The sequence below is a fragment of the Ophidiomyces ophidiicola genome (assembly GCF_022830035.1).
Source record: "Ophidiomyces ophidiicola strain CBS 122913 chromosome Unknown scaffold_15, whole genome shotgun sequence".
NCBI classification, from domain to species: domain Eukaryota; kingdom Fungi; phylum Ascomycota; class Eurotiomycetes; order Onygenales; family Onygenaceae; genus Ophidiomyces; species Ophidiomyces ophidiicola.
The window spans coordinates 371,882-389,699 of NW_026054655.1; the positions used below are offsets into that span (position 1 = coordinate 371,882).

A 17,818-nucleotide genomic window follows, 5' to 3' on the forward strand; every position below is an offset into this window, starting at 1 on the left:
CTCAAAAAAACAGCCGGAACTTGGTTTTAATTCTACGTGGCTTCACTTTATCCATTTCCCCTAAACCACACTTACTACCTGGGAGGCTTTCAATCAGCGGTTTGCTACCAAAAATGGCCTCATGAATGCCGATTATGGCAAATGAAACTTTCAACACTTCATATTATTTAATTTTCAACAAAAACGTCGATTACTTCATCAAACGGCGCTCTTCTTCTATTTTTTAACACACGGATGGGATGAATAGATACGAACCGGGGGCGATGAAACGAATCTTCAACATGATTATTCATTAAGCGATGGCGATCTGGGTTTTGACTTGGGCATTGTTTCTTCTTAGATGGGGTTGGTTGACTTCCTTTCTTTAGCCTATTTTTACGGCTTTGGTGCCTTTATGTTTCTATTCGGGGTTTTCCCGTATAGTTAACTAGTGCCCGGGAGATTTCTTACATGGTACTTGGTTGACTTTTAAAGAACCACATTTGTTAATACGCGGGTATTGAATTTTATTCAACAATGATAAGTTCGGGCAAGTTCCTCCCCCCCCCCCAAGACGGGTTCAAGGACCAGCTGCTACACTGCGTTTGTGTTTGCTAGCATAAAATATCCAATGGTACAAGAAGAAGATACAGCTGGCGTACCCACAGAATCGTAGGATTGGCTGGGTCAACGGCTCGTGTAGGTTCCAAAAGAAACAATAAAAATGAAGACTGCTCGGATAAGATATAAAGCTAGGACGAAGGAGAAAAGATTAATCCACTGTTGTATGATTTTTGGAGTAGGAGTGTTCAGATGACGCTCACGGGGCCGTGGAAAGATGCTGCTTCCAATCGAACAATTAGGGCGCCACTGGATGCAAGAAAATTGCATTTGAGAGTGGAAAAAGGAAGAGTTTCTTAAGTCACTGCCATGGTTGCTGTCCGTGAGCGGATGGATAGGCTCGGATGCTTGTATGCCTATTGTCGGGTTCCAACCGTTGCTTTCCATATTGTGCTTGTTGTCTTTCACGCAATCGACGTTTCCGATATTTGCGTTGAGATTCAGAGAAATAGGGGAAACAGATGCACAAAGCTGTCTCCTCTCTTTTGCGAGACTTAGAGCCGCGTTTAGGTTTGCGTCCTCGACTCTGTTGCGATTCAGGGTTGGGAACTGGAGCATTTGGGGCATAGTGGTAGTGGTAGTGGATGCAGCTCCCTGGTTGAGTTGGGGGCAAGCCTTGGCTGCTGGGACATCTGCTATTTCTCCTTTCTTCAGCAACTCCTTTGGAAAGGTGGTGAGATGAGCATGTTGCGCCAGCACCACACTTTCCATTTGCATTGTCCCCGTTGACCAATACTGATTCTGTACAGGTTTCCTTTGGATCGGTAGGGTGGTCATCCACAGAGGCGAAGGGTAGCGTGGCTCGTCTGGTTCTTGAAGTTCTGTACCCTTCGCCGCAACCCCTAAAAAAGGATTGCGCCCATCGAATGCATCTACATGATGATCTCTCTCGGTAACACTGTGCATTTCGTCCTTTATCGTTGGCTGTAATTTATGAAGCCTCCTCTTTGACAGTTTTTTACCTGGAGATCTTTGGCCTTCTTGGTTAGGTTGTGGAGGAAGCAAGGAAATTGAATCCAAGGTGCACTCGCCGTTCTTGTAGAGCTTATCAATTGCCTTTTGAAACTCTAGGATTTGCTCGCCAGTCATGGTGGGCGGGCAAGGCTCCCTGGCGGACGGCATGTGGACGACAAATCGATCTTCAACTTGAGAAAGCGGGACACCACGCCGGTGGAAACGTCGAATGTACGATCGCACCTTTTCTTCAGCATCAATATCCGGATCAATGCTTGATTTCTTAGAAGATGGGGAAGGCAATGGCGTTTTCTCATCTTTGCCCAAACTTATCCACTGGTCGCCCTTTAGCCGCCACTTCTTGCTCATTTGGGTATTCCAGTGATTTAATAATTCCCTGTGTGAGAGATGGTCATCTGATGTATTGCTACTGCTTGATATACTTGGACTGATGATGCCGGTCCTTGGATTTGCCCCGCGGCCCGTCAAATAATCCTCATGGCTCACAGTGCGTTTGCGACTATGACCAACCTGAGCGCCAGGAACTGGTGGAGGAGCATCTGCTTCCCGGATAGTATCAGCCCTGAGTGGCATTTTTACCGTTCCGGCTTCACTTATTTGCTGCTTTCGTTGTGCTTGCGGAATTTCCCCGATATCAGCTAAGCTTTCCCCTTTGTTAAAGCCCTGCACCGGTAGCATCGTGGCTTGACCCAGTCGTTCGCCTTCTCCACGGCTTCGGGATCTCCATCTGCTTGTCGCATCTGGCTGATAAAATAACGAATTTCTGATACGTTCTGACCAAGATAAAGGTCGCCGGCGTTCTTTGTGTCCAGGCGCTGATAGTTTACGCAGTTCAGTTGGAGGGATGGGAGAGAAGCTCGAAGTGGAAGAGTAAGTACGGGCGGGATGATCTGGCATTCCAAGAGAGTGTAAAAACGTTAAAAATAGTTGTAGCAGTAAAAATTCGACTGGTATCGTTAAACGAACGGATTAGAAGAACTTAATCGCCCCTAACCAGCGCAAGGCAATAAAGACGAGGGCGAATGAAATATTTATTGGGAGGCAAACTCAGTTCCACCGGCCGGGCGGGAAAGAGCTACCCAAAGCTGGGATTTAGTATCTCACGAGAGATACAACGGGTATAGTAAAAGAAAAGCCAATAGGAGAAAAGCCAATAGGAGTAAAAACAGAGCTCCTATTTTATCAAAATCAACTCGTTAGTCGATGGAAATTAACATACAAGCCCAAAACACCGTAAATGCAGTCGCAGAGCCCACTTGATGCTTGGTTATCATACTAAAACATTGCGAAGAAAACAGTTTAAATAACCATTGCCTTTAGTAACGTAACCTTTAAAAACTATCAAAATCTGTCACTATCCCTTCTTCCTCGGCCACTATTGGCGAGATGTCCCCATCTTTGGGCAGCGATAGATGTGCTCAACCCTCCAGGAACACTTGTTCTTTTAAGAGGACTGCTTGGTCTTTTTGTAGGGCCTTGCATAGCCTCTCTTTTATCATAATCACTAGACTGACGAATGCCGCGACGCTGGTCAAAATGCGTTGATGCGGCTTTTCGTAGTGGAGATTGGGCATGCGTGTATATTCCCAAACTACCGCCATCACCTCTGCTGGGGGACGGATAAAATTTGGGCTGTTTTATAGCGCTTTGAGACACGATTGGGGAGTCTGCGCCGTAGTTTGGAGTTTGCACACTTGACACTCGTACTGGATCAGGTCGAGATGTCATTGGTGTGAAAAACGACGGGCTGCGGGGTGTGCTGTGTGCCTCTGAGGAGCGTTCAGGGTCAATATGACGCATATAGTTCGGGTTAGGATTTGTCTTGAAACCATGGCGCATCACGATGGGAGTATAAGTTTCAACAGTATTATATTTGTCATCTTTGTGAGATTGGTAGGAATCAGCGGTGTTGAACTGTGTCCCGACATTACGCATCAAAGGCTGGGTTCGAGGATGAACGTATTTTACGTCATATTCATTTAGGACCTCCTTGTGAACTAGCATGGCATCCTTGGACTGCTGCGTGTATAAAGACGCTAGCGTGGACATCTGGATACTTAGGAGAGTGGTAAGAAAGATGGTTGTCACGATCGTGACACTAGGTCGTGGGTCGGATGGCAGTGTCGGGAGGAAAAGCCAATACACGAGCACATGTCCTGGGCTGAACAGACAGAATAGCCTAATGGCCAAAGGATGAGGATCCCAGACTCCAACCTGCCACACATCTCGCTCCGGTCGAGGATGGGACCGGCTTTCTGCAGAACTAGAAGAGAATACGTTGGATAAGAGGCGGAAGGGAGAAGAAGTGCTTGGTGATGAATTAACATGAACTCGTTGTGCTGAAGGCGTAGTGGGTACATTGTCAATCGGCGCTTCGAATAATCGATAATTACGTTTCCGACTAAATGTGTAAACCGTATTGACAACAGATAGGAGGGCGAGAAAGTGCACTATAAAGGAAGCCTAAAGTCGCAAAAAAATATCCAAAGATCAGCACAGGTTTTCGATCATCGACTGAGAGCAGGAACAAGTTACCAGCCAGGTCAAGTAGCTTATGCCGCCAGCTTCCCCAAATACATCATCGTACGCTTTGCTGCGATTGCGACTATTTGCGCGCGCAATAAGGAAGACGATATTGACCCCGACGCCGAGAGGAATAGCCCATTCTTTTTCCAGTCGTTCCCAGTCATTTGAGTCAAATTCTTCGGATAGCCATAACAGGAAATCAAGCGGGTTCAGGTATGTTTTTAATCGTTCAAGAAACGGCCGGCGTCGAACTAAACGTGGCATCTTGGAGATAATTTTTAGAGCCTATGACAACCCTTGTGTATCAAAGTCCACAGCACCTATGCTGCGACCAGCTTGAATGTTCGCATTTCCCTCTTGACCGCAATCTGGAATCAAAGAATCAAAGTAAACAAACAAACCTTGAGAGGATTCATGTTGTTCCACTTCCAGAGCCGCAGCTTAGGGTCAACATGATTACTAAGCGACGCACGGGCCATTTCGTTTGATGTTGTGTCATCATTCAGGCCGCGGATGAAGAGGGCCTATCTTAACAATAATACCCTTGTTAAACCGTCTTTGGCTAACAGGACAGCTATTTGATACTCTACTTCACGGGACGAATTTAGCAGACATACTAAGAATGGCCTCCGCTCCTAACGCATCGAAGGTATAGCGTCTGCCCTACCTAATCAAAAATTGAGTAGTAACACATTATCCCTATGCTAGGAGCGCCAATTCTTAGCTGTCATAGGCGATGAAGAGTATATATCCTCCGCTCAGCTCTCTGTTAGAAGACTGTATGCTTATACCTGAAGCATTACTCCAGTTCCGTGACCGGGTTACTACTTGCTGGCATCGGCGTACGCAATGCCCGCACTCCTCATTCTAAATTATACCCGGTAATGAACTGATAGATAGACAGCATGTGACCGATCCCCCAGACTCCCAGCGAAATTTCCTTGTGGTAGATTCGAAAACTGAAACATCTGCAATTGAGAAAGCGTTTCACAATTTCACTAAAGAGAGAAAGGATATTGGAGTCGTACTGATAAATCAACATGTAATGCGCTATGGTTTACTTTGGAGTGGTCAAGGCTAATATGGATCGTCCCGTAGATTGCGGAGCGAATAAGAAACAGCGTTGATAACTTCACGGAAGCCTTCCCGGCGGTTCTGGAGATTCCAAGTAAAGACCATCCTTATGACCCAGAGAAGGACAGTGTACTGCGGCGTGTGAGAAGATTATTCGGAGAGTAAAGGGGAAACCCTTTATTAGAGACATTTCGAAGGGCAGGTCGTGGGTAGGAATGAGTCTCCCTACCAATGGATTCTCGCCGAGGCCTCCCCTAATCGCCGACTTCTAGAATGATGAAATGTATTTGACATGGGAAGACACTACTCATCCCCTGGACGACTTAGCCAGCAGACGGGTTTAGCCAGCAGTCAATAATATCGTCTTCAGATGAAAACAAGGATTTCAAAATGTGTGGCTCTATTATTCTACAAACATAAAAGCGCACTTTCAACAAACTGAACACTTAAGCAGGCCAGAAATTAAGTCCGAAACAAGAAACAATAGATATAAAGCCAGTCCCAGTGCGCCTCATTGTCGTGCATAGTTGATTAACCTAGTACTGCAACACCAACAGAGCATATCCATCAAAAGTAAATAATCATTAGCACGCCCTCAATGAAGTGTCAAAAAGTCAAATGTTTCATACGGCTGAGCAAAGAATATGTGATCGTAATCCAGAACCTGTGGCGCATCATTCATCAAGTCTGTGGTTGCTCCACACAAAGGAGCAAGGCCTGGCTCAGATCATCAAGTCGAAGGTAACGGCAGCCTCGAGACAGGTTACCTTTTCACCGTCTTTGGTGATAACGTCGGCATTTACGGTATATTTCCCCTAGGAGCATTGTCAGTCGTGGCTGTTATTATTGCATTCGAAGAGAGTACGAACTGCTGGGATAGTCTTTGGCAGCTCAATATCCTTTGTGAATACCATCTTGCCTTTCTCGAGAGGGCAGTGCAGGTCAACGTTTTCAATCTGTTCACATAGGTCTGCGGTTTGGTTGATCAATCGGATCAGGCCATATTTCACTTGGAGTAGAACTTTAGCACCCTCTTCAACTTGTTTGGAAAAAGTTCCAGTGGCCTTGATTGTGAGAGTTTTGCCCCTGTTCCCAGCAACTTGTTAGAAAACGTTAAAAAGGCTGGGATCGATGTTTGATGCTTACGCCAAAGGGGGATTTGGGAATAAATCCACTCGCTCAATCGTCAAAATATTCTGGTCTGGAGCAGAGCAGTATGTCAACGGATTTTCTCCAGGAACTGAAAGTTCTTTATTTAGTTGGATCGGTGACTGTTCGTTCCATAGAGAGAGTGAAGGGGCAGCCAAAGCAGCCGACGAGAAGAGGAGGGAAATCAAAGTAGCCGTGGAGGTAATCTTCATTCTGAGGGAGGAGAGCTTGCAGCTGGTTCGACGTTGTAAATGGACAAAGTACGGAGTACAACAGCAACGATGGAGTTGTATCTCTGGTGACGGCGGCTGGAAGTCGGGGCACCGAAAGTGTCTTGGCGGTGACGGAAGAAGTCACATGGAGTCCCAACTTGGCGCCAAGGCCATTCTGCATCCTAATTAGGACTAGCGCTATCGTACACCGTTCCCATCCAACGCCAAGAGGCTCTGATCCTGCAAAAGGCAGCGCCATTGTCGCTCCCATCGCCCCTCGCGGTATTGTTAAGACGGATCCGGAGGCTGAAGATGGACGTGGAGCTTCGGAAAGCGCCACTACCATGTCATGTCTTTGCTACAAAGGTGGCTCGTACCAGAGCTTGGTGTGCTTGGTATATGGGCACTAAGCAAATTAGTCTGCCTAAAAACCTCAGGTCCTAGCCTCCTCATTCCTTATCAGCAACAGAATAATAGCCCCTAGAACGTTGAAACCCAAGCGGACGCAATGGCTACGGTTGTAGGATCATCAGCAGCACTGCTGAAGCTGGAGAAGCTCCGCTCAGCCGGCAAGTAGCTCACACGACTCCATGAATGCTCTCCACATATGCTAATAATGAGCGCTAGGCCCCTTGGAAAAATATTCGAATATTCGTCACCACCTTGGATATTACTACAATGTCGCAGTTTCTGCAGTATACAAAATCCCACATAGCCTCAGCCGGCCGCTGCGGGAGTATGTCTATCAGGCCACAGAACAACTCATTGGAAAGCACCCTATCCTCTCCGCGGTCCCTGTAGGGGAAGATACCAATGACCCGTATTTTGTCCGTCTTCCAGCAGTCGACTTGGAACAGTCGATTTTCTTTCACGATTGGAGCGATGCATCTCCCGGCAGCACTGACAAGTGTGACCAGGAGGGAAATGTCGGATCAGGTGATTCCAACCTTGATTTATTCTTAGAGACTGAGCATAATACTCCCTTTGTCAATTGGTTGCCATTTTGGAGACTTCACATTATCTCCACATCTACTACCGAGCAGGACTTCATCTCTGTGTTCGTTTACCATCATTCCATTGGAGATGGATCGTCAGGCACGGCATTCCATTCGACATTCCTTGGGGCCTTTACTGATGCTTTGGCTGTAAATTCTGGTGAACCGAAAACCATTATTCAGTCTCCGAGTCTGCCACTTCTCCCAAGCCTTGAATCCATTCACCCGTTTCCAGTCTCTATTTTTTATATTCTAAAAGCAATTTTTTACACCAAAATTTGGAATCGCCCAGATCCTGAACTATGGGCAGGTGGGAAAATAAGTCTGCCTCTCAAAAACAAGGTGCATCATATAACATTATCAAAGTCGGACAGCGCGGCTTTGAGAAAATCTTGTCGAGATCAAGGCACCACGATAACTGGGGCAATTCAAACCCTATTGGCAAGGGCATTATTTATCTGCCTTCCAATCGAGTTTACGAAACTCTCTTGTACCAGCGCAATTTCCATTCGACGCTGGCTTTCCAGCGATATTATTACAAGCGACTCAATAGGCGTCTGGGTGATGGATTATGCGGACCTTTATAAACGCAATCATGTCGCCCAACCTCCTTCATTTCCCTGGGACGAAGCACGCCGTTCAAGAAAGACAATCGAAGAGACCCTTCGCCGGCGAGGCAGGGATACTAAAGTCGGACTCCTGAGATTTGTCCGAGACGTTCCTGGAGAACTACTCACTTGTATGATTGGAAGGGAGAGGAGCGTTAGTTTTGAAATATCCAATCTTGGTGTTTTTAAACCTAGCGTAAAATACTTGCAGGCCTCACAGACTACCGACACCGTACCCGAGATCAATGAGAACGACCGCTCGAACGTGCCACAGATTGGCAAGGTGGTGTTCAGCCAAAGCGCAAGCGTCACGGGCAGTGCAGTGAATCTTTCAGTTGTTACTGGCAGTGATGAGCGCATGGTGCTTACATTTTCCTGGCAGGACGGCATTGTGGATCCACAATTGGTGGCCTCTGTGGCCATGGAAATGAAAAGGGAGATAGATTTGCTGATCTCCCAGCAGGAAAAGGACAATCCAACAGCTGCCTAGCTACTAGCACATGGCCTTTTATTATATTTTGGAGATCCTTAGCTGTAGAATCTGTAAATTATTTTAATGATGTGGCTAATAGAATGCAGTATTCTAATAATTGCGGCTATCAGGCACAACCTGGATCCCCGACTTTCTCTCAAAGTTAATAACAGATGGACAAGTACTATTTTTGAACCCACAATCAACCAAAACGGCCCAAATAATAACCCACAGCGAAACGAAACACTAGCCCGCCAGAAACGCCGCCATTTGATAGATATCAAAATCATTTCGTCATTGACATGCAGGGGAAAAAACGTCTAACGGCGCTGCGTCTTGCCAACGGTACGTTTGCCAGAAAACTACAAATAAGGTTAGAAAGCTATGGAAACCGAAAGGTGTCAAAAGATAAAGTAAACGTACCAAATGTTTCGGCAGAGATGCCACCGTATGACGATCGGCTTCTCCTTGTCTTGCCATCCGATTCATCTTCTTCTGACCTAATTTCTTCAACCGGTCTGCTTTAGATCTAGCCGTTACGCTCGTGACACCATCAACAAGGCGGTTGGTGGCTGCTTGGCTGCGTGCGCGGCTCTTTGCTCTTTGTAATGCGGCCTGGCGAGCGTCACCGCCAGCATCAATGTCCATGGCATCCTCGTTAAAGTCTGCTTCGCTACGGGTTGCAGTGCGGCCACGAGCAGGCTCTCGAGCACGGGAAGAAGAGGCAGTGGCATCATAGCCGATGGAGTCGAGATGAGATTCCATTTCAGATAATTTCTTGGACTTTAGGCTTCGAGGGATGAGGGCACGGTTTTTGAGAGATTTCCGCATTCTCGCGTCGTTCCGCATCAATACTCTCTTTTCTCGGATGAGATCTGCTTTCATTCTGATTTCTGCTTCTTCGACATCTTCAACGCTCTCATCGGAATCGTAATACCCTTCAGCTTCTAGTTTCTCCTCCTCCTCTTCTAGTTGTTGAAGTTTTTCTTCAATATCAGGGTCCACAAAGTCGTAAACATTCTTTCCGTTCCACACTTCAGGGATCTTATCATGATTCCATTCGCTGTCAGCTAGACTATAATTCTTCTTCAAGTCAACATTATACACGCCAGCGCCGCCGTTCTCCATTTCGAGATCGCGTTCCAGTCTTCGTCTTTCAGGATCGTCTTTGTCGTACTTTTTAAGCTGCTTCACGGCGTCTGGGATGAAAGCCTCGCGAACACCACCCAAAGGTTGAGCAACATGGATACGCGCTAGAACATCCCCGAGTCTTCCGCTTGCGGGACCAGATGTGTTAGTACCAGTTTTCAGCTTCTGCGCTACTCTGTCAGCTATTAATCGATCGCACACAGCATTCTTCACATTAGTGACACCTTCTGTCGTTGTACACGATAGTTGTAGCATTTCAACGCTTGTGGTTGTTAGAAGCTTGTCGAGCTCCTCTTTAGTGGCGGGATCAAGGTCTTCAGGGCGCATCACATCAATCTTGTTAATAACAATGAAGACCAGTTTATTCGAAAATAGAGGCTTTATGCTGTTAAAAAGTTTGATTTGGTCCGAAACTGAGTAACCGCATTGCTCTGAAAGATCCATAAAATATAGAATAGCAGATCTCAGATGCGCAATAGCAGTGATAGATTGCATTTCAATGGTGTTCATTTCCTCGAGTGGGTGATCTAAAATACCTGGTGTGTCGATTGCTTGAAATCGAAGATATTTGTAGTCGAAATGACCGACAAACAAGCTTTTAGTGGTGAACGCATACGGCTGAACGTCTACATCTGCCCTCGTGACGCTCTTCAGGAAACTTGACTTGCCCACGTTGGGATATCCACAAATCAGAAGCGTCCTGGTGTTTGGGTCAATCGAAGGTAAACGGCCCAAATGTTGTCGAACCTGCTCCAGATATGCTAGAGGGTCCTTAAGTCTCTTACATATCGTCGCCATACGACCAAGACCGGCCCGTTTGAGCTGTTTGCACTGGAAAAGCGACTGGGCATATTTAATGAGGCGAACGTAGTCTCGGGAAACGGTTTCGACCAAACGCTTTGCAGTCGATAACTGACCGAGAGCAATCCGAAAATGATCCGCATCATAAAGAGTATTTAACAAATCCTTGTCTGTCCGTAGAAGTTGATATTAGCGAATTAGCTGCGCTAGGACCCGGGAATGTTATAACCCACGGAATGGATGGATGTCCTGCAGCCGTGGGAATCCATCTAGAATAGCCTGAAATTTCTCGCAAAACGTCTCTTGCGTATATTTGACCTTTCGGGTGTAGAACGCTGCGATAAGGTGGCCGAATTAGTCTCCGTTCAAATATTTCTTTCTCGTTTCTTCCTTGCTCTGCCATTTCCCCGAGATGGGATAAGGCTGGGCCCAATGAGTAAGTTACCTCGAATACGACTAATCTTGAACCCAGCTCTGATCTGCGTTGGCAGCCGTCTTTGTGTGCGGCTTAGGACGATATCGAGAAATTCCTGGCTCGTCGGCACAGGGGCGATCTGCACAACGTATTAGAAAGGCCTTTTTCACTAACGAGGTAGCAACGGTTCATACATCTTTCCACGTAGTCTTCATTGTAGCCAAGGACGAGTTGTGACTTTGCTGTGCTCGTTTGGCTTCCCAGAAGCTGTCGGACGAAGCTCTCTTTTCACAAGTCCGGCGAGTCCAGCAAATTTGATAAATTTGTTGTGGCTGCCCGATACGGTAGTTTTTCCCGAGATAAGGAAATATGGAAAGTTTAACCGATACTTTTGGCTGACTCAGCATTGAGAACTTATTCCCCGCGTTTGCAGCTGTTTGCATCTGACTAACAGTATCAGAATCGTGAATGTCAAAATATTAAGCAACACCCCTATGACTGCTAGAACAGTTTGTTAAACTGAAAAGCAAAAAAAACACACAAATACAAACAGAAATAGACTAAGATAAGCCTGTGTATTTGCCTCATCAAAAAACTATACCTATAATCAAAGAGCATTGGCTTGAAGTTGGAGAAAAAGAAAAAACAAGATACAAGTTCAATCGCAGCACCTCCGGCTCAGATCATTTCCAGTTCATGGTCATTAGGAACAATCTCAGAGCACAGGAGGTATTTAAAGATAAAAATACAACAAAAAGTCCGTTGCCGCCAATTCCTAGACCTCCCCACCTATCATTTAACACCATGCTTTTACCCAATGAGAATATGTGCTTTGTATGTAGTTATGGCATTTCTGTGAATACCGACACTGTCACATCTCAAATATTAGATGTATGTACATCACCATAGTGGGTATTTATCGTAGTTTATTTGAGTTCAAGGATCTGTTCAGATAGCAGTAAGCAATAAGCAGAAAGCTGGACTAAAGAATCAAAGAGCTTACCAAGCTGTACCAACCACCACCACCAAAGGTGCATTGACTAGGACCACGATTTACAAAGCCAAGGCTAGTGTAGAATGGAATTAGGTGTTCGTGAGACAATAAAGCTATTCGGTCAGCAATCTCCGCGTCCTTGATGCGTTGAATATACGCTCTTAACAGGGTTCTCCCAACGCCTTTTCCTTGATGTTCTGGGAGAACAGCAAGCGAGTGAATTGCAATTGTCGAGCCCTGATCTTGGTGTCCTAAGAGTTCCACATCAACTTCACCAGAGACAGCTGAACGTTTATTTCTCCAGTTCTCTGGAAGGCCCATAGAAGCATCAGTGACTGTTAGTGCGGGAGTCCTCGTGGCTAGGATATGAGCAACGAGGATCGCGGGAGGGATTTCTTGGTTTGGAGGGGTTCTTGGGCGGGAAAAGACGCCTAGAGAGAGCTCAGGACACTTTGTAAGGCGATAGAGAATCTAAGGAAGTTAGAGCGCTGCTGGTATCATACTTCAAATCAAGCAACGCTGGATCATTGAAACTACATAGGGTCTGGTGAAGCCCTGGGGGTTCTCTAGCAAGAAGCGCGGGGTGAAGGCGGGGAAAATCAATCACCAGGCACTTATAAGTCATTGAATATGAGCCATAAGCACCTGTTTCGCAAGCAGTACCGACCTACCTTCTCTTTGGAGCATCTCTCGTGTTCTGGAAAAGCAGCTTCAACGCGCACACAATTGTCTGCATCGGCAGTTGACAACAACTGAACAAATGGATAGAGGTCATCGAGCTTTGAGCGTCCGGATGTTGGCTGACGGAAGTACCAAGAACTGTCTTCAACATCATCGTGGCCTACAGCAACGAACCCATCCTCATCGTCGTCGTCTTCGTCTTCGTCATCCACTTCGAGGAACTGACTCGCGTGCCCCTCGGCCCGAGCAATAGCGGCGTGTTCGGCGATCCTGGATTGATGGATTGCGAGTGGTTGCAATGGCGAGCTGGTGGTGGGGCTGACTATAGGAATAGTTCGCATAGGAGAAGCAACGTCCACTTCAGGGTCGTTGCGGGTATCGGCCATGGGTTTAGTGCCTGTCGCCATGCTTGCGTTGAACAAGATGGCCGCACGTGGAAACAAAGGAATACGCGCTGAGAAGTAAGTATGTGATTGCTTCTCGGCCAAATGGGGTTTAAAAATCCTAAGAAATCTGAGAGTGAACTGTGAGTAAAATTCACCAGGAGGGCATAAGCACCTCAAAGACACGCACAAATTCACAGGCTCAGCGGCTGATGCAAACAAGTAGCATACCTCCTTGCGTTCTAGCTAGGGTAATGTTGTGTGTGGAATGACTGTGGGTGTTCGCTACAATCCTGATCGCGAGCGAGCCAAGGGAACTGCCGATGACGTTTGTGCAGGCGCGACACAAAGCCAGCTCGAATCCACGCGATCGATGGGGGATCTCTATACTGGCCGCAGAACCCAGCGGACGGCCTTCACAGTCTCGATATTGTCTAAACAAAGGGTGCTATATTTGGGCAATGGGGGTTGTAAGCTGAATGCCCAAATGGCAAAGAGGTGCGGTGCGTTGAAAGGCTATTAGGGTGCATGGAGAGCTAACACAACCAGATCTCAAGCCCTACCATGGTTCCTACAAACTATGTTTGTGTGCTGAGCTAATTAAACCAGCATTCCAGTGTCACGCATTATATTTAAGCCGGTGCACATGGGAATTGCTGATCCATTGAAAGCCACCCCTCGGACATTTTGCAGGATGCCTGATGTATTGGGTATGAACATTGTGAAGGAAACAACCATAGACATCAGATATAACAGACTGGAGGCTTTGGGACAATGGCCTGATGCGTCACTGACACTGCTAGCCCACAGAGCCATTGTCCCCAAGTGAAAATCTGTGTCAAAAGATCTCGACCAGAGAGAATTGCACCCAGGTATCAAACGCATCCTAGTAGAGGTGGGAGCATTTTTCAAATCCCACGACATGTTGAATGAAGACTTTTTATTAACATTGCTCTGCTTCCGGGCGATGCCTCTCGTTGGTTACACTGGGATCTGGATGCAGGCGACTTGCAGAATTGCTGATATCCTATTTAGGACTTGGGCGGGCAAGTACGAAGGAAATCAACAATTTCAACAACAGATGCGCGTTCGGGTCGGCGACTCGGAACAGGTCAGGCTGCCAATAAGACCCAGGGGATTCGCTGGGGGCATCTGCGACACGCCCCTTTGAGATCATCGCATAACTACTATCGGTCAGCGTCGCAACTCAGGGTACGGAGTATGCACACAAGAAAGGCAAGGTGCGTCAGATGGCGGACGTGCCATGCACCCGTTGCTGAAAGGAGAACGCTGCGGCGATCTTGCCATCCGGACCAAATGGAGCGCTCCAGCTCAATCCCATGCTGGGTGTGAAGCGTGATTAGAAACCGGTCAGCCAAAGCTGCAGCCAGCCAGTCCAAAAACGGCCGAGTCACCACGGATGCAAGGCAGTTGTTGGTGTCTCCGTACGACGCCTAGGGTGAGAAGCAGGACGCGAGTGCTGCATCGGAGGGAAAATGGGAACCGTCGCCCTGCACGGGTATTGATTGGGATGCTGGGACGAGCCTTTCCGGCGCCGCTAGATACAACAGAAGCCAGGTTCCGCCGGGATCTTACCCGAAGCCGTGAACCAAGTCGGATCCAAACGTGGCTCGTATGCAACATTTCGTCGCTGTCGCGTCACAAAAACGCCAGCCGTGAGAGGAGTTACCAGACGGGCAATGACTCCATGCCGGCGTTAAGAGCTATAACTAAGTATCTGTTGCCACAAGGAGACGCCTGCCATCTACAGAGTGCCCGTAGCGTGTAGGTGTTCGGTATGAATTCAACCGAATTGCACGCCGGCAGGCTGACAGGCCATGGGAGAGTTAGATACTTGGTCAGGACGGGCATCCTACTGAAGGATGCCAACCGCCCGTTCCTCAGTATTCCATGGGGTTCTCCCCGGGTAGTTAGTTTGTTAGCTTTGACTGTACGGAGTAGATTTGTACATAACGCCTGCGGCGCTGTGGAGAGGTCTAGAATGCTGCCCACGCACGCTGTGCTGCCTTGACCGGGAGGCATTCCCGGCTGCTTGCTCTCCCTTTTCGGATGCAAGCAGGAGCACAAACAGGCATAAAAGCAGCCCCAGACCCCGAGACTGACGAGAAGACACGTCGAGAGTTGCCAGCCTCCTCTGTTCTCTTTTGTTTGCCGCCCGAACCTCCCCTCACGTCATTGTCGTTGCTCCTCACAAGTTCATCTTGCTCCCCTCATTCCTCGCCCAGCTCTGAAGTCCTGACACCAAATTCATCCGCCAACCAGGCCACTCCTTAGCCAAAATGTAAGGTGGATCTTATGCGGGAGCGGGTGTGATCTAGCTAGGCTACCTATTTTGCTAATGTTGCTGTGCTGGTAGGCGAGTCTCGATCTCCATTGTGGCCTCCAACGTCGAGGTCCCAAGCGACCTCTTGTCCCTTGATGTCGGCCCAGACATGACGGTTGCGGACCTCAAAGCCGTAATACAGAGCGAAATAAACGTCTCGCCGATTTCCCAGAAGCTATTCCATAACAACCGACTCCTCACGTCCAATGCGCAGACCCTGTCGGAAATCGGGATTGTGCCAGGCGACATGCTTGGAATGCACATCGGGGTGCCGGATGAGGAATTACCCAGAGTTCAAGCCCAAGGGAGCAGGGAGGTGCAGCAGGCCCTGTCACGCAGGCAGCAGATGCTCCCGGATCCCGAAACATTACGTCTACACATGCTGGGCGACACGCGGGTGCTGGAGGGCGTGCGGAAGCAGAACCCGCAGCTGGCGGGGGCCGCGGAGGATCCTAGGATGTTCAGAGAGGTGCTGCGAGCCCAGCAGCAGGCCGAAGCCGAAGCCGAAGCCGCTAAAGAGGCCAGGATAGCGATGCTGAATGCCGACCCTTTCAACGCGGATGCACAACGTGAGATCGAGGAGATTATTCGACAAAATGCCGTCACGGAGAATCTGCACAATGCGATGGAATTTAGCCCTGAAGGTTCGTGCCAATGACCGGTTCTGGCTTACGTATATATCTAACCGTTTGTAATACCACATAGTATTCGGCCGCGTCACGATGCTGTATATTCCTGTCGAGGTCAACGGGCAGAAAGTGAGGGCGTTTGTTGACTCCGGTGCCCAGGTCACGATAATGTCGCCCGAGTGCGCATCGTCATGCAATATCATGAGACTAATTGACCGACGATACGGCGGTGTCGCAAAGGGAGTCGGCACGGCCGAGATCCTGGGGCGCGTGCACCTCGCACATATCAAAATCGGCACACTGTTCCTCCCTTGCTCGTTCACGGTCATGGAAGGCAAACACATCGATCTGCTGATTGGCCTTGACATGTTAAAACGGCACCAGGGCGTGATCGACCTGAAAGAAAACGTCCTCCGGATCCGCGGCGAAACGGTACCGTTCCTCAGCGAACGGGAGATCCCAGATCATCAGGACGAATACGGAGCCGAGCCCCTTGTCGTGGGGCGTGATGGCGCCGTTGTTGGCGGGCGAACAGGCGCCGTCACGCATCCTGCTGGTAACCCCGGCCCAATCGCTCGAGATGCGTCGACATTGCCGACATTGGCACCAACACCAGGGGCCTCTTCAGTCCCGAAGGTCAATGTGGCGTCGCCTCCTGCTGCAGTAGCAGCTGCTCCGGGGCCTGCTACAGCACCCGGATCCCGATGGTCCGTCGAATCAATATCCAAGATCACGGACCTGGGTTTCACGCGGGAAGAGGCTATCCAGGCTCTGGACGCTGCCCAGGGCGATTTGGACGGCGCTATTGGTTATCTCATTTGAGCGGGCAATTCATGACATATACCGTCTTTTTTTCTATTGTCCTTTGTCTTTTTCTGGAACATTTGGTGGAAACAAAAGCTCTTTTCACTCTAACACTGACTTCGTTCCTTGGGCGCGATGGAGAGAAGGCTTGCCTTTTTCACGAGCAATGATTTGCAGTGCTGACTAGAACGGTTTCAACGTATGGTACGCTTTCACAGGGCGGGATGTTCGCCTCCGGGTTTTCTTTTGACTGCTTTCTTTAGCACACTCCATTCTTTCAGTCACTACCTTTTTATAAACTTTACGAGGACTCGACAGGACTGATAATATTCCAAAATAAATACAGAATGCCGCTGCAGTAGAATGACATTTGCTAGTCGGGCCTGCTAGATCTGCGCTTATAACATTCATTCTGGTTGGGAATGATGTCACCTCATCACTTTATATCATATTTCAATGTTAAGAATACGTCGATGATAGCAAGTCTGATTCACTGGGAGAGAGCTGAAGCGCGGATTCTACGTTTTACGAAAGGAGCAACAGAGATAAAGGTGGCTATAACATTGGTAATGGAAGGAGAGGTCTTACCGAAACCCCGTTTTTGAATAGCCAGTTCATCACTGGGGGCCTTTATAGAAAACCTAAATGGTAAAATAGATTGATGAGAATATATTAATGTCCTTCAAAAAGTGTAATCACTAATATGTAGTTATGCCCCGGCAGCTTTTAATTCCAAACATGCCTTTGATCCTTGTAGATATGCATCATACGCCCAAATGATCCCTCCAACGCTATTAATTTTACAACCCATCACAGTAGCAAGTCCCCGAAATAAAATAGGGGCAGGAGGAGTTCAAGAGAGAAAAACAAAATGCCACACCATATTTGCCCTGGGACTGGCTACAGTACACGGCACCCCGCCCCGTTCCCAGATATCCAAAAACATCAAAATATCGCCAAACGAGATTCATCCATTACTCCATCATACAATGGCGTCTCAAAAAAAA

The 17,818-nt window shown here is 47.9% G+C and overlaps 7 protein-coding genes across 7 annotated transcripts; 3 read left to right on the forward strand and 4 right to left on the reverse strand.

Moving 5' to 3' along the window:
• Positions 1-666: 666 nt before the first annotated feature.
• On the reverse strand, positions 667-2,253 carry LOZ57_004075 (uncharacterized protein; the record flags this gene model as incomplete). Its single annotated transcript, XM_049253121.1, has 1 exon — positions 667-2,253. One exon carries the CDS (start codon positions 2,251-2,253, stop codon positions 667-669), a length of 1,587 nt encoding a protein of 528 aa, XP_049107984.1.
• Positions 2,254-2,916: 663 nt separating this feature from the next.
• Positions 2,917-4,365, reverse strand: LOZ57_004076 (uncharacterized protein; the record flags this gene model as incomplete). The annotated part of the gene is made up of 2 exons (XM_049253122.1): positions 2,917-4,038; positions 4,111-4,365. The coding sequence occupies 2 exons, from the start codon at positions 4,363-4,365 to the stop codon at positions 2,917-2,919; spliced, it is 1,377 nt and encodes a 458-aa protein (XP_049107985.1).
• A 358-nt stretch (positions 4,366-4,723) lies between these two features.
• On the forward strand, positions 4,724-5,340 carry VMA7 (H(+)-transporting V1 sector ATPase subunit F; the record flags this gene model as incomplete). The annotated part of the gene is made up of 5 exons (XM_049253123.1): positions 4,724-4,750; positions 4,810-4,844; positions 4,910-4,943; positions 5,006-5,143; positions 5,200-5,340. 5 exons carry the CDS (start codon positions 4,724-4,726, stop codon positions 5,338-5,340), a joined length of 375 nt encoding a protein of 124 aa, XP_049107986.1.
• A 557-nt stretch (positions 5,341-5,897) lies between these two features.
• On the reverse strand, positions 5,898-6,536 carry NPC2 (Phosphatidylglycerol/phosphatidylinositol transfer protein; the record flags this gene model as incomplete). Its single annotated transcript, XM_049253124.1, has 3 exons — positions 5,898-5,990; positions 6,045-6,261; positions 6,322-6,536. 3 exons carry the CDS (start codon positions 6,534-6,536, stop codon positions 5,898-5,900), a joined length of 525 nt encoding a protein of 174 aa, XP_049107987.1.
• A 508-nt stretch (positions 6,537-7,044) lies between these two features.
• ATF1 (Alcohol acetyltransferase) lies at positions 7,045-8,629 on the forward strand (the record flags this gene model as incomplete). The annotated part of the gene is made up of 2 exons (XM_049253125.1): positions 7,045-7,105; positions 7,164-8,629. 2 exons carry the CDS (start codon positions 7,045-7,047, stop codon positions 8,627-8,629), a joined length of 1,527 nt encoding a protein of 508 aa, XP_049107988.1.
• A 302-nt stretch (positions 8,630-8,931) lies between these two features.
• On the reverse strand, positions 8,932-13,058 carry NOG1 (Nucleolar GTP-binding protein 1; the record flags this gene model as incomplete). Its single annotated transcript, XM_049253126.1, has 7 exons — positions 8,932-8,973; positions 9,035-10,731; positions 10,795-10,896; positions 11,007-11,115; positions 11,171-11,419; positions 11,980-12,441; positions 12,642-13,058. 7 exons carry the CDS (start codon positions 13,056-13,058, stop codon positions 8,932-8,934), a joined length of 3,078 nt encoding a protein of 1,025 aa, XP_049107989.1.
• A 2,429-nt stretch (positions 13,059-15,487) lies between these two features.
• On the forward strand, positions 15,488-16,829 carry DDI1 (DNA damage-inducible protein 1; the record flags this gene model as incomplete). The annotated part of the gene is made up of 2 exons (XM_049253127.1): positions 15,488-16,022; positions 16,084-16,829. 2 exons carry the CDS (start codon positions 15,488-15,490, stop codon positions 16,827-16,829), a joined length of 1,281 nt encoding a protein of 426 aa, XP_049107990.1.
• Positions 16,830-17,818: the final 989 nt, after the last annotated feature.